A 15420-nucleotide genomic window follows, 5' to 3' on the forward strand; every position below is an offset into this window, starting at 1 on the left:
GGATGAGGGGGACATCCATGCCCTGTCCCATGGTGACAGCCTAGGCACCCAGGAGGAGGTCCATGCCCTGTCCCGTGGTGATGGCCTGGGGATGCAGGGAGGTGTCCATGCCCCGACCCACGGTGACAGCCTGAGGACCAAGGGGGTTGTCCATGCCCGGCCCTTGGTGACGGCCCAGGGGACGAGGGATACATCCGTATGCTGCCCCATGGTGACAGCTTGGGGGATAAGGGGGACATCCACGCCCTCCCCATGGTGACAGACCAAGGGATGATGGGGATGTCCATGCCCTGTCCCACAGTGACAGACCGGGGACCCAGGGGGATGCCTGTGCCCTGTCCCACGGCGGCAACCCGGGGAACGAGAGCGATGCCCATGCCGAGCCCCGCGGTGCCGTCCCGGGGCAGAAGGGGACACCCCGCCCCGCCCGCGGTGACAGCCCCAGCGCCCCGCCTGCCCCGACATCCCCCGGCCCCTCCCCCATTCACCCGCGAGCCCCGCCCCTGCCCGCCGGACCACGCCCACATCCCCTGGCCACGCCCCCCAGCCCCTTCTCCCGACCCCGCCTCGGCCCCTTGGCCCCGCCCCCGGCGCCCGCGCCGGCGCCGTTCACCCGCCCGGCCGTCCCCGCCCGCCCGCCGGAGCCGCAGCGGCAGCGGCAGGGCCGGGGCCGGGGCCGGGGCCGGGCCGGGGCCGGGGCGAGGGCAGGGCCTGGCGCGGCGCCGGGCAGCGCGGCTGCATGAGGTTGATGCTGCTGTGCTGCACCTGGAGGGACGAGCCTATGGGAGAGGACGAAGGTGCGTGACCCCCCCCCCCGGATCCCGTGTCCCCCCCCCCCGGCCTGACTCAGCGCTTCCGCTGCCGCTGGGGCCCCGCGACCCCCCCCCCCCAGCTCACTCGCACCCCCCGGCCAGCCTGCATCTCCCCCGCATCCCTCCTGCACCCCCGCGTCCCCCCCGCATCCCCACATCCCCCCTGCACCCACCATCCAGACTACATCCTCCTCGCAGCCCCCCTGCACCCTTACATCCCCCCCTGCATCCCTACATCCTCCTCTGCGCCCCCCATCCAGCTTGCATCCCCCCCGCATCCCGCCCGCATGCCCCAGCCAGCCAGCATCCCCCCCGATCCCGCAAATCACCCCCTGCACCCCTCATACAGCCCACATCACCCCCTGCATCCCCCACTGCACTCCTCTTCTAGCCTGCATCCCCCTTGCACCCCCACATCTTCCCCTGCACCCCCTGCTCAGCCTGCATCTCCCCCCTCCACTCCCCACTCAGCCCACATCACCCCCTGTACCCCTCACTGCACCCCCCTTCCAGCCTGCATCCCCCCACATCCACAGTGTGCATCCCTAAATCCCTCTGCACATCCCTCCATCCAGCCTGCATCCCCCCTGCACCCCCACATCCCCCTGCACCCCCCATCCAGCCCACATCCCCCCTGCATCTCCCCGTGCACCCCCAAATCCCCCCTCGGACCCCCTGTTGAGCCTGCATCCCCCCCCCGCACTGCCATCCAGCCTGCATCTCCCCTGCGCTCCCAAATCTCCTCCTATACCCCCTGTCCAGCCTGTATCCTCGCCTGTATCTCCCCCCGCACCCACATCCAGCCCACATCCCTGCCTGCACCCTTCCTGGACCCCCACATCTAACCCTGCACCCCTTGTCCAGCCTACATACCCTCCTGCATCCCTGCCTGCATCCCCCTTCCAGCCTGCATCCCTCCCTGCACCCCCACATCCCCCTTCTGCACCCCCCACACTCCCACACGTCCCCTTGTGCACCCCACGTCCCCCTACTGCACCCCATCCAGCCTGCACCCCCTCTGCATCCCCACCCCCCTGCACCCCCACATCCCCCTCCAGCCTGCATCCCTGCCTGCACCCCACAAATACCTAAGTATCCCTCCCTGCTCCCCACAAACACCCTGCACCCTCCCTGCCTGCACCCCAATATCCCTCCACACCCCTTATGCCTCCTGCCTCCTCCCTGCACCCCCACATCCCTACCGTGCCTCCCATCCACTCTGCACCCCCTAGACCCCTCATCCCTCCCCGCACCCCCGTTGAACTCGCACCCCCAGTACCTCTGCAGCCACCCTGCATCCCTTACCTCCCCCCCTGCACCTCCGTATCCCCCTGCTACAGCCCCCGTGTGCCCCCGCACCCCTTTCCATCCTGCAGTCCCCCATCCAGCACCCATCCTGCACCCCTCTGTATCACTGTACTGCTTCTGTACCCCATCCACGCTGCATCCCCCAGCACCTTCTCTGTCCGTGCACCCATCCTGCACCCCTCTGTGTCCTGCCATGCACCCTGCATCCCCCAGCACCCATCCTGTACCCTTCTGTGTCCCTCTATGCACTTTATGTCCCACTGGATCCCTCCTTTACACCCCTTCCATCCTGCATCCCTTCATCCTCCCTGCACCCTCCGCATCCAACCTGCACCCCTTAATCGCCCCTGCACTCTGTGCACCCATCCTGCACCCCTTCACCCCCTCTGCACCTTCTGCCCACCTCCTACACCCCATCATCCCTCCTGTATCCATCCTGCACCTCAGCGTGTGCCCCCCATCCTGCCCCTCCTGCGCGCCTAGCTGCGAGCACTCGGGGCACCCCTCCATCCCCAGCATCTCCGTGCACCCCAAACATCTGTCCTGCTGCTCAGCACCCTGCTGTGTCTCCAACCCCCCCCCGACCTGCCTGTCCCCTGTGCTAGCCGAACCCTGCACCCCCTCCAGCAACCCAACGCTACCTCTTGCCCCCCTCCACCCCAGCCTCCCCGTGTCCCCCTACCCCCGTGGGCACCCAGCACCCCATGGTGACGTGGGCACCCACGGTGATGGCAGTGCCCCCGAGGGACGGGGGCTCTGGAGGTGGCCTGGCACAGCGTGGGCCCCGGCTGGCAGTACCGCACTGAGCCCCTGCCCTGTCCCCAGCCCTGGGGACATCAGCGCCACGACCTTGTCCCCATTACAGGAGTAATGGGTGGGGGCCGGAATTCGTCACCCCGGACGGAGGGACTTAATCCTGGGGGATGTGCCTGGGTGCTGCCACAGGGAGGATGGCGACAGGTGGCAGGGTGACAGCCCTGTCCCCTTTGTGTGTCCCCCACTCCATCCAGGGACCGACCTGCCGGTGTGTGCGAGCTGCGGGCAGGGCATCTACGATGGGCAGTACCTGCAGGCGCTGAACGCCGACTGGCACGCCGACTGCTTCCGGTAGGAGCCCGCGGGATGCCTTCGGGGACACCGGGATGCTCGGCAAGGACAGGGACGGCGGACCCCCCCGCTGGTCTGGCCGTGGCACGGACACGTGCGAGGCCGTCACGCGCACCGGGATGCCATCCGTGGCTGCGCGTCCTCGCACCCGTGGCGTGCAGGCGGGGCTCGCCGGGTGATGCCAAGCCTGGTGGTACCTTGCTGCTGTCCCACGCTGTCCCTTCCTGCCTGGTGACAGTGACGGGGCGCGCGGGGCTGATGTCACCCGGCCACCCCCCTCCCTCCCTGTTTCCTCTTTCACTCGCGCCCTCTCTGCAGCTCGAGCGGTGGGAGCCCCGAGGAGGAGGACGAAGGTCCCGGGTCGGGGGGGGCGCAAGGGGTGCCTGGGACCTGGCGGGGGGTCCCCGTGGGGCTGGGGGTGCCGGGTGTGGCAGGGCAGCGGGGTGGTCCCCCCGTCTCGGGCAGGATGCTGGCAGCGGTGCTGAGGAAAAGCTGCGTCCTGAGCGCCGGAGCCAAGTGAGTCGGAGTGGGTTGGGCCCCCTCGGACCCCTGGGGTGCTCTGCCTGCATCCCCCGGGATACTTTGCCTGTTCCCCCCCACCCCGCTCAGCCCCACCCATCCACGCCCCCCTCCATCCCCCCCGGGCCATCAACCCCAGCGAAACCACTGCGGCGGCCACGGCTGGACCCGCCCCCCCCCCACGGGAGACCGGCTTCCGGCAGCCCTGGGCTCGCTGGTGCAAGAGCCTTCCTCCCTCTCCCCTTTCTCCTCCTCCTGTCCGTCCCCCCCCCCCCCGCCACCCCCCGCGCTTGCAGCCGTGGAAGGGAGCGTGGGCCTCAGCCCGGTCGCGCGTGGGAGGAGGAGGAATGCGGCCGCTCCGTCGGGGCGGCGGGGGTTAAGGGGGCGGGGCCGCGCGGCCGCCCCCCATTGGCCACCCCGCGGCCCCCCCCCCCCCCCGCCCCCAACCCCCAAGCCCAGGGGGGGCTTCGGGCCGCGCAATCGGGCGGCGGAGTCCTCGCGCGGTGGCGTCATGGGGTGGGGAAATTCCGCGCCGTGACGTCACGCCTGGTTGGTATTCCACCTGCGCGTGGCGCCCGCCCCCGGCTGAGGGAGGGGGCGGGGGGGGACGACGGACTGCGGCAGTCCCCGTGCACCTTCCCACGGCAACCCCCTACGGCACCCCCCGCACCCCCTATAGCAACCTGCCGTTTACACCCCCCTGCACCCCTCCTGCTGCACCCTCCGTGCGACCCCCCAGCACCCCACCCCCACCCCCCTTGCACAACCTGATGCAGCATCCCCTGCAGCTGCCCGTGCACCCCCAAAAGTCACAGCCCCCTCTGCACCCCTGGGCGCACCCTCCTGTTGCACAGCCCCGTGCACCCCCCGCTGCACCTCCCTGCACCCCTCCGTCCCCCTGCACCCCTCCGTCCCCCTGCCCCCCCCATCTCACAGTCCCAGAGCAGCTCCCTGCACCCCACACTGCAGGTGCGTCGCCCTGCACCCTGTTTGCAGCCCCCAGGGCGTTGCACCCCCAAAGCTGGCATGTCTGTGACCAGGGTGGCACATCCCTCCGTGCATCTGTGACCGAGCTGGCACGTCCCTTGGTCTGTGCCAGGGTGGTGTGTCTGTGACCGGGGTGGCACGTCCCTCCGTGTGTCCGTGACCAGGCTGGCACATCCGTGACCAGGGTGGCATGTCCCTCTATCTGTGACCAAGCTGGCATGTCCCTGTGTCTGTGACCTGGGTGGCATGTCCCTCTGTGAGTCTGTGACCAGGCTGGCATGTCCGTGATGAGCCTGGCACATCCCTCTGTGTGTCCGTGATGAGGCTGGCATGTCCATGCAGGACTGGCATCTCCCTCCCCGTGCTTGTCCCTGCCCCGTGTCCCTTGCCCTGTCCACCCCAGTGTCTCTGCCTGTCCCCACACTGCCAGCCTGCCCTGGCACCCCTGGAGCCACCCGCTGCCACCCCAGGAACGGTGCCACGTGGATGCAGTGGCCCTGCAGCAGGGTAGGAAACAGGGGAAGCAGCTTGCCCAGAGAGCCGTGGGGTGGATGGGCACTGGCTGCCCCCAGGGTGACGATGGGGACAGGGTGACAAGGGGGTCCTCATCCCCTGCGGCAGGTGCTGTGAGTGCGGGGCCTCCCTGTCCCACCAGTACTACGAGAAGGATGGGCGCCTGTACTGCAAGAAGGATTACTGGGCACGCTTTGGGGAGCTCTGCCACGGCTGCTCAGAGCAGATCACCAAGGGGCTGGTCATGGTGAGTGCCGGGGGGGGCCCTGAGGGGGGACACGGGGCCCTGACCCATGGCTAAGCTCCCTGGATAGAGGTTGAGGTGAGAAGGGGGTGCAGACCCCCAGCACAGGTTAGGCTCTGGGGGTGGCAGGGGTGTCCTCTGTGCTTTAGGGGGACCATGGGGTGCGGCATGCCCCCGTGTTGGCTTTGGAGCAGGGAAGCTCAGGGTGGCACGGAGGTGTCCCTGCAGCCACCCCCAGCCCAGTGGCATGACCGCCACCCCCCACCACGCTGTGGCTCATCCTGCCCTTCCTTTGGCCTTGGTGCACCCATGGGTGCTCCCGGCACCATCCGAGCCCCAGCACCCGCACTTGGTGCCCCAGACACCTGGGTCACTGGGGCCGATGGCATCTGCCCGCAGGTGGCCGGGGAGCAGAAGTACCACCCCGAGTGCTTCAGCTGCCTCAACTGCCGCACGTTCATCGGGGACGGGGACACCTACGCGCTGGTGGAGCGCTCCAAGCTCTACTGGTACGTCCCGGCCTGGGTGTGGGGGTGGGGAGGATACGTCCCCTGGCACCCCCCCACCCACCAGCCTCCTCTCGGCCCCCCAGCGGGCACTGCTATTACCAGATGGTGGTGACGCCGGTCATTGAGCAGATCCTGCCGGATTCGCCAGCTTCCCGCATCCCGCACACCGTCACGCTCGTCTCCATCCCCGCCTGCTCCGACGGCAAACGCGGCTTCTCCGTCTCCATCGACCAGGGCTGCGGCACTGAGCACTCCCGCACCGTCCGCGTCCGAGAGTGCGTCTGTGTCCCCTCTGCCACTGTCCCCTCCCCGGGGCTGGGGGCATCCCGTGCCACTTCTGGTGGTGGGATCCACCCCACAGAGACTTTTTGGGATGGGAGCATGAGGGATGGGGCTGGCGTGTCCCCATCAGCTGGGGTTGGCCAGAGGGGACCATGGTGGCATGTCCCTAGCTGCTGGGGTGGCTTGTGGGGACCATGCTGGCGTGTCCCCAGCCATCAGGGGGGTAACATGCTGGCATTGCCCCATCTACCAGGGTGGGCTGTGGGTATCAGGCTGGCATGTCCCCATATGGTTGGGATGGCTTGTGGGTACTGTGCCAGCATGTCCCCATCCAGGAGGAGTGACTCGTGGGCAACATGCCTGCATGTCCCCATCTGGTAGGGGTGACTTGTGGGCAGCATGCCCACATGTCCCCAACTAGCAGGGGTGACCTGTGGGTACCATGACTGTGTGTCCCCATCCCAGAGGGGTGACTCGTGGGTACCGTGACAGTGTGTCCCCGTCAAGCAAGGGTGGCTTGTGGGCAGTGTGCCTGCGTGTCCCCATCTGGTAGGGGTGGCTCGTGGGCAGCTCGCCTGCACGTCCCCACCTCGCAGGGGTGACTCATGGGTACCATGATGGCATGTCCCCATCTTGCAGAGGTGACTAGCAGGGGACATGACAGCCTGTCCCCATTGGCTGGGGGTGGCTCGTGGGCAGTGTCCCAGCACATCCCCACCCATGATGGTGTCGGGGCGGGGGGCTGACCTTTGCTGCCTGCCGGCCCTGCAGAGTGGATCCAGACTGCATCAGCCCTGACATGAAGAACTCCATCCACGTGGGCGACCGCATCCTGGAGATCAACGGCACCCCCATCGGCCACGTTCCCCTGGATGAGGTACGCTCCCCCCGGGTGCCCCCCAAACCAGCACCACCTCCTCGCCCCCTGAAAACCATCTCTGCCATCCTTTTCTGCCCCCAGATCGACCTGCTGATCCAGGAGACCAGCCGCCTGCTCCAGCTCACCATTGAACACGACCCCCACGAGCCCCTTGCCCGCGAGTCGGGGCTTGCCTGCAGCCCCCTGCCCGCCCCGTGCAGCCCCCTGCGCTCCCCTGCCCTCCCGCCCTGTGGGGAGCCCAGTGCCATGCGCCAGCGGACTGTCACGTAAGGCCACCAGCTCGGCCACCAGCTCGCCCGCCTTTCCCCTTGAGGTCCCTGCTTAGGGTTGACCCTCTGTCCATCCGTCCCGCAGGAGGAGCTGCAGCACGGACAAATCTCCGGGCTCCGGCTCGGTGGGCTCGCCCGCATCCCAGCGCAAGGACATCGGTCGCTCCGAGTCGTTGCGCGTCGTCTCCCGCGCCCATCGCATCTTCCGCCCCTCCGACCTGATCCATGGCGAAGTGCTGGGCAAGGGCTGCTTCGGCCAGGCCATCAAGGTGGGGCTGGGCGGCCACAATTGTCTTGAGCGTGAGGGTCTCGGCTCCCCAGGCTGGAGGGGGGGTATCATTTCCCCCGGGCTGTCCCCAGAGGTGGGGGTGGTAGCGGGGAGCCGGCGGCTCAGCCCCTGCGCTCCCTGCCAGGTGACGCATCGGGAGACGGGCGAGGTGATGGTCATGAAGGAGCTGATCCGCTTCGACGAGGAGACACAGAGGACCTTCCTCAAAGAGGTGGGCATCCCCTTTCTTTAATCCCCCTGGTTTGGAGGGGACACACACACACACACACGAGGGATGGGGCTGTCCAGTCCTGTCCCCCACCTTGACATGGGATGTTGGGCGTGATACCTGGAGCGGGGGTGGCCAGGCACCGTGGGGTGCAGGCAGCCCTGCCTGTTTAATGGAGAACACGTGAGCAGCAGGTCTGTCCGGGTGGGTGCTGCGTGCCTTGGGGTGTCACAGGCATGGGGGGTCCTGCAGGTGAAGGTGATGCGCTGCCTGGAGCACCCCAATGTGCTGAAGTTCATCGGGGTGCTGTACAAGGAGAAGAGGCTCAACTTCATCACGGAGTACATCAAGGGGGGCACCTTGAGGGGCCTCATCAAGAGCATGGTGAGCGCTGGGGTGGCAGGTCAGCCACCCACCACCCCACAGCCCTGGTGGGTCTGGGGGACCCCTCTCCTCTCTCCTCTTCTCTGGCAAATCCCCCCTCCTGTCCCCAGGACAGCCACTACCCCTGGAGCCAGCGGGTCAGCTTCGCCAAGGACATCGCCGCCGGCATGGTGGGTGCCACTGGGGGACAGGCGGGTGGGATGGGTGCTGGTGGGTGGGGGACCGCGGGGTGGGTGCGCCCCCCACTCTCAGCCCGTCCTTCCCCCAGGCCTACCTCCACTCCATGAACATCATCCACCGTGACCTCAACTCTCACAACTGCCTCGTGCGGGAGGTAAGTCCCACCTTGGTGGTGTCCTCCCCTGGCCTGGGAGGGGGTCTCAGCCCCCTGCATGGCCCCCCCCACCCCGTGCCTCACCCCTCTCCATCCACCCAGAACAAGAGCGTGGTGGTGGCTGATTTTGGGCTGGCGCGGCTGATGGTGGACGAGAAGAACCAGCCCGAACATCTCAAGAACCTGAAGAAACCGGACCGCAAGAAGCGGTACACGGTGGTGGGGAACCCATACTGGATGGCCCCGGAGATGATCAATGGTGAGCCTGGCTGTGGTGCTGGGAGGGGGAACGTGGCCAGCCAGGGCTCTGTCCCCAGGTAGGGGACACTTGGTGGGGCAGGGACAGGATGTGTGGCATGGCCTGACCCATCTCTCCCCACAGGAAGGAGCTACGATGAGAAGGTGGACATCTTCTCCTTTGGCATTGTCCTGTGCGAGGCGAGTACCACTGGGCTTGGGGTCTTCCCGTTGGGGTTGAGGCCTATAGTTGGGGTCTTGGAGTTGTGGTCCTCACTGGGTTTCAGTTCCCCTCTTGGGGCTGAGCCCGCTCCTCTCTCCCGCTCTCCCCCAGATCATCGGCCGGGTGAGTGCCGACCCTGACTACCTGCCCCGCACCACCGACTTCGGCCTCAACGTCAGGGGCTTCCTGGACCGCTACTACCCCGCCACGTGTCCCCCTAGCTTCTTCCCCATCGCCGTCTGCTGCTGTGACCTGGACCCCGAGAAGCGGTGAGTGGTTGGGGACCACCCCCACCCAGGGGACCGTGGGGATTGGTGGTGGGGTGGAGGGACAGGGCCAGTGGAGCTGGCACGTGTCCCCGTTTCTCGCTCAGGCCATCCTTCAGCAAGCTGGAGCAGTGGCTGGAAACCCTCCGCATGCACCTGGAGATCCACCTGCCGCTAAGCTCCCAGCTGGAGCAGCTGGACCGAGCCTTCGGGGAGACGCACCGATGGGGCGAAGGCGGGCTGCCCGCACCCCCCCGATAGAGCACCCCCACCTGCACCCCCTCTGAAGCCACGGGAGAAGGAGCTGCACCCGCCGCCAGCATCTCCTCCGGCTGCCACCGCCCCCGGGGCTGGATCCCTGGGGCTCCCCGGATGAGCCCCCCTACCCTGTCTCCTCTGCACGGGCTGCCCACGCTGCTGCCCGCACTGCTGCCCACACCATCCCTGGGAGCTGGCTCTTCCCGGGGCTGCACGGCCCCTTTGCATCCCCCCTGACACCGTAGCTCTTACCCCCAGGACAAGCCCGGCCGGCCACACCGCGGGGACTGTCCCCATGTCCCCCCCCGCCCCGTCCCGGCTCGCTTCGCCTTTGCACGCCCGGGGGGCTGCGTGGCCGCCGCACCCGCACAAGCCCCGTGGGCTCCCCCGTACAGAGCCGCGGCCTCGCGGCGGTGCCTTGGCTTTCCGTGAACTTGCACTGCGACACAGGAGGGACCCCCTGGTTCCTTTGGGGGGCGGTGGTACGTGGCCCCCGGCCCCCCCAAGGGAGCACGGGTCTTGGGGCAGCCTTGTAGCAATGCCCTCGTCCTCGGCCGGACACTCTCACGCTGCTTCTACCGGCACCCCGGGCTCGGGGGGCTGCCGGCACCCCTGGCTGAGTGAGGGGTCCATGGGGGGGGGGGGGGGGCAACACCCCCATGGTATGGGGACAGGCACGTAGCGGTCCTCACCTCCTCCACATCCCTGCTGTCCGTGCTACTCTGTGACCACGCATCCCTGGGGATGATGACGCGTGGTCCGGAGGGATGCGGGGATGCGGCTTGTCTCCCTTGACCAGGGGTGGTTGGGGGGGTTGCACCACGCGGTGCTTTTCATGCTCTTTATTCAGGTTCATTTTTCTGTAAGATATTTAAAGAGAAGAGTTTGTATTATTTTTTCATACGACGTAGCGTTTGCCATTTGTCACTGCCTCGGTTCTGCTTTCCCGAAGGGATGAAACTGTGAAGCCTCTCCGCGCACTTTGCCCGGGAAGTCCAAGGCGACGTCCTCTCCGGAGGCGGGAAGGGAGCTCAAACTGTGATGTACCCCGAGCCGTGAGTCAATAAATCCTTCCCCGCTCACTGCCCGGCCTGCTTGGGAATCGCTCGCCTCCCCCCGGGAGGGCTGGGAGCTCTTGGGGAAACTGAGGCAGGAGGGGCTGGACTCTCCTCTCGGGATAGTGCGGTGGCACTGGACTCAGTGGCAGCCCCCACGCTCAGTCACCCCCATGGTGGCAGCACTGTTGTCCCCTTTTGTGCTGTTCCAACCCCATTATGGGTGTCCCCCCCCAGCCCTGGGGCTGATGCCAATCCTGCCTGCGATGCCTGGCCAGGCCCCCAAGCCCCGTGTCCCCGGGGCCTGGCTGTGCCCACTGCCACCCCACGTGATGGCAGAGCCCGTGGTGGTGGCAAGCGGGTGATGGGGCTGCATGACTATGGGCACCACTGAGCAGCTTCGCCTGCGATGTAAAACAAGCCCCACGGGGCAGCGAGGTGGCCCATGGCCATCCCATGCTGTCCATTTGTCCTTGTCACCTTCCTAAACCAAATTAAGGTCCCCAAGGTGGGGGATCTCCATCCTTGGGGGGAGGGGGGTGAGCTTCAGCTAGAGAAAACTTGGACCCCAAGGACCTCATGGGGGGTGGCAAGGAAGGGACCGGGGGATGTCCCCAGGGATGCTGAAGCTGGGTGAGGAGGGGAGACAGCACAGCCCAAAGGGGTCCCAGCATCCAGGCTGGACCCCCCCGCTTCAGGAAAACCTCATGGTTTATTGCTCCGGGGATGCTCAGCCTCAGCACAGGAGGGACTGGGGTGGCTCCTTCATCTGACTGCCTGTCCCACATCACCCTGGTGAAGGGACAGGGGCAAACACCCTGCCAACGTCACAGTGTTGTCACAGCGCCCTTGGTGACATCGCGCTGCAGGGGTTCTTTGCTCTGGGAGCCGGACACGATCACTCCCCAGGAACATCGTGGCAGCAGGGTACCCGCTGCAGCCGTCACCCGTGGGAAACACCATGGTCCTCAATCCCCTGCTGCCACAGGAGAGCAGGACCCCGGGTGACCCCCAGCCCCGCAGTGGGAGTCCCCCATCCCTGCAGGACCCCCAGTCCCACCACAACCCCTCGCCCAGCTGGGTGGAGGTGCAGAGCGGGATGTGCCTGGTGCGGCCGCTGCCATCAGGCTACTTGCTGGTGACCCTGCAGAAGACCCTCAGCACCAGGCAGGAGGACAACTGGGCAAGAGCTGACAGCCAGACGCAGCAGGGCCAAAGCAGCGGCCACTCGGTCACCCCTGTGACCAGTGACTTGTCCCAGACCGAGCCACTGGCCAGGACCCCCCCCTCACCAGGCAGGGAGGTGACCCCTGCACAGTCCCAGGGGCCCCACGCCACGGCTGTCATCCACCCATGCCCCCCCTCCAGGGCTGTGCAGCACCCCATGCCCAAATCTGGCCACCGGCGTGCGCGTCACCCTGTCCCCCGCCGGCCCCCTGCCCAGCCGACGGCAGACTGGCAGGACTCCTCGCTCCCGCAGCCCCCCCCAACCCAGCCTGACGCTGGCATGAGGGGCTTGGCACCCATCTGTCCCCCCAAGCCGTCACCTCCCAGGAGGAAGAAGGGCACCAAGACCAAGCCACAGGCCACCGAGAGCTGCCCCTGCACCCCCTGTCCCCCCCAGGGTCCTGCTCTGTCCCCAACCAAGGTGGTCCCCAGGGACATCCCTGGCAGGGCTCTGTCCGAGCTTGGCTCCGACTCGGCGGGGTGGCCCTTGCTGCAGGCAGGGAGCCAGGTGTCCCCGTGTCCCACAGCCCTGCTGGCAGGCCAGCAGCCAAGTGCCGCCGAGGTGGCGGCCAAAGGCAGCGGTGGCTCCGGCAAGGACGTGGCCGAGCCGGTGCTCCCCAGCAGAGCCTCCCCCACCACCCTCCTGCATCAGGCCCAGATGGAGAGCTCCAGCTCTGGCCATGATGCTGGGGATGAGTCACCGGCCACCAGGTTTATCGCCTTCTTCACGGGTAAGTTTGGGGGACTGGGTGGGAGGGAGAGTACGGCTTCCCCCAGTGCCTCAGCAGGGTGGGCATCAGTGCTGCAGGGACCCTCCCTGCAGGCAGGGGGGTGATGGGCAGCAGGGTCCTCATGAGGCCTGAGGAGATGGGTGAAGAGAGGAGGTGCTGGGGTCCGGTCGGGGCACCCAGCTCCGTAAGGATGTGGGGACAGGTCCCCATCCTCACCTGCAGGAATGAGGCATGCTGGCATGGTGCCGGAGGATTTCCTGGCAGCGAGTGGGAAGTGGCGGTGGGGACCTCCGGATCCCTTTCCAACAGCGTTTCTGTGGCTCTGCCCATCCCTGCTTTAAGCTGGAGACTGGACTAGAGATGTCCCAAGGTCTCTCCTGTCCTACAACCCTCTGATCCACCCTCCAGGCATAGGTGCCTGGCTCTGCAGGGCCTCTGCCATGGTTGGCACTGTCCCCAGAGCCACCCTTTGTCCCCTGGGCACAGTGTCCATCTTTCCAGCTCAGGACGGGGGACTTTGCATGGTCCAGGAGCAGCTCGAGCCCTGCTTCTATGATTTGGGCAGAGAGGTGTCACTGTCACAGCCCGTGTGCCTCCCGCAGCCTGGGCTGGGACAGGAGCCACAGCCTTGGGTCATGCATGTCACTGGATCACCAGGACCTTGTGGCTCCAGGGGGCAAATCCAGACCCTAGAAACCCCCATGGGGTGCCGAGGCTGATGCTGGCAGGTCAGTACCCACCTGCGTCGGTTTCCCTTCACGCCAGGGTGTGGAGCCAGGGGGATGCTGGATGTGAGGATGTGAAGAAGGGGCTGTTGTTCCAGCTCCCTGTCCCCCCACACATGGGGCCAACACCAACATCCTTTGGTCCCTGAAAGCTGAGGCTCGCCCTGGGCAAAGCCAGGCAGGGAAATCCAGTGGTCCATGCATTGGCCCTTCACTTGCCGGTGGTTTTTGTAGGGTCTGCGTAAACGTGGCATTTTTAAACAGCACTGCGGATACGGCTCTCTGCAGCGTTGCTGCTTTCCCCAACCATGCACCCATCCCTGCCCCTCTCTGCCAACGGGGGACATCTGGGTCCCAGCCCTGACCTCACTAGTGGTGCTGGGGGGGATACAGGGACCAGGTGGGGGGACAACACAGGGACCTGGGAAGGGACAGCCGGGTCTTAATGGGGGTTCTGGGAAACCTCAGCTGCATCTGATGGGAAAACTTGTTTCTCTCGGTTCCGCTGCCGTCCTCCACCGGCTCCGGTGCAAACCCCATCCCGGCCATGGCTTCAGACGAGGAGGTAAGTGATGGGCTGGGACTGCAGGGTGGGAGCTTGGGGTGACACCGGGAGGCTCCCAATTCCCCAGTGCAACCGGGTCCACAGGTCTGGTACCGGAGATGCGCAGCACTGGCCAGTGAACCCTTTGTAAACGGTTTGTCGAGGCTAATGACATGTGATGAGTTGTGGGAGGGCTCAGCCCACGGGGGTGGGCAGGCAGGGGGTCTGTGTGTGATCTGGGGCTTGGGGCGTGATCCCGGCTGCGTGGGACCTCCTGTGCTTGTGGTTTTGGATGGCCATGACTGTCCCCACTGCCATACTGCTATCCCAAGGAGCTTGCCCCTTGCCCAAGGGGCTGGCACCTGCTGGACATGAGGGAGTGTGGCCCCCAACAGCCTCCAGTCCCTGACTGGGGACCAGAGCTTCCTGCAGAGAGACAGCCTGGGGGGCTTGGAGCAAGGATGGGGAGACCCCCGCGCATGGGTTTGGGGGGCTGGTAGACCCTGATGTGTGGGTTTAGGGCTTGGGAGACACTGGTGCATGGGTTTGGGGGGCTAGGAGACCCCGGTCCATGGGTTTGGGGGACAGGGCAAGCCTGGCATCATGTGGGTTTAGTATTTAGGGGACCCCAGCACATGGGTTTGGGGGCTATTTGCTGCCCTGCAGGGATCAAGCATCGGGAGCAACCCAGGCATGGGCAGATCAAGGGAACGAAGGCAAAAGGCAGGAGTCAAATCCCAGGCTTTTGGGGTGCGCCCCTGAGCACAGACCCTCAGCCCACCTGGACCCTGTGCTCAGGATGGCTGGAGCAGATCTTTGGGAGCACCGTGGAGTGTACGATGTGGCTCATCCTCTCTGTGCAGGGAAAAATGAGTTTATCCCCAGCTTGGAGGCTGTTTGGCTGCTGCAGAGAGTGGAAAGAGCAGCCTCCCTGCCTGGTTGCCGCCTCTGCCCATCCTTTGGGGTGGCTTTTGGGAAGGACCCTTCAGGGCTTTGTCTCCTGGGACATTTTATTTGGAGCAGCAGCGAGGTGCTCCGCTCCGGGCTGGCATTCCTCGGCCCAGCCTCCGCCCTGGGAAGGCCCCAAAACTGGACCCGTTGCAACAGAAAGAGCTAAAAATAGTGGTTCTCACGGCGGATGCAGAAAAGCATCTGAACATGCGGCCTCTGAACCTGCCAGCAGCCGAGGACGGGACCGACCCCCCAGCCCCGTCCCATGCCTGGCAGACACCCTGTGGCCTCTACGACCCCAAATCTTCCCCCAGTGACACCCCCCCCCCCCCTCTGAAGCCCCGCCGGTGCAACCAAACACACCAGGACCCGCCTTGACCCTGGGGCAATACTGGGTGCAGGCAGCGAGGATGCAAGGGGTTAACATCCCCACGCCCGCCGGATGCAGCATCCTGGGCTGGGCTCTTTCCATCTTGTTTTGGTTTGAAGGAATAAAAGCTTTGGCAGTGGCGTAGCCGCTTCCCAAAATAACTCGGCCTCCCATGATAATTATAGAGC

General features: G+C 66.2%; 1 protein-coding gene across 3 annotated transcripts; it reads left to right on the forward strand.

The window, feature by feature from the left end:
- Positions 1-613: 613 nt before the first annotated feature.
- Positions 614-10713, forward strand: LIMK1 (LIM domain kinase 1). Of its 3 annotated transcripts, XM_075032421.1 has the most exons (16): positions 614-797; positions 3131-3227; positions 5355-5493; positions 5890-5999; positions 6083-6274; positions 7053-7158; positions 7243-7427; positions 7516-7699; positions 7844-7930; positions 8180-8311; positions 8422-8481; positions 8580-8645; positions 8748-8904; positions 9028-9083; positions 9217-9374; positions 9479-10713. In XM_075032421.1, the coding sequence occupies exons 1-16, from the start codon at positions 740-742 to the stop codon at positions 9630-9632; spliced, it is 1941 nt and encodes a 646-aa protein (XP_074888522.1). In that variant the 5' UTR covers positions 614-739; the 3' UTR covers positions 9633-10713. The 3 variants fall into 3 exon arrangements, with proteins under 3 accessions (XP_074888522.1, XP_074888523.1, XP_074888521.1); XM_075032422.1 differs by lacking the exons at positions 614-797; positions 3131-3227 and adding an exon at positions 3245-3743; XM_075032420.1 differs by lacking the exons at positions 614-797; positions 3131-3227 and adding an exon at positions 4036-5240.
- Positions 10714-15420: the final 4707 nt, after the last annotated feature.

This window comes from Buteo buteo, chromosome 7 (genome assembly GCF_964188355.1).
Source record: "Buteo buteo chromosome 7, bButBut1.hap1.1, whole genome shotgun sequence".
In the NCBI taxonomy this organism is placed as follows: Eukaryota; Metazoa; Chordata; class Aves; order Accipitriformes; family Accipitridae; genus Buteo; species Buteo buteo.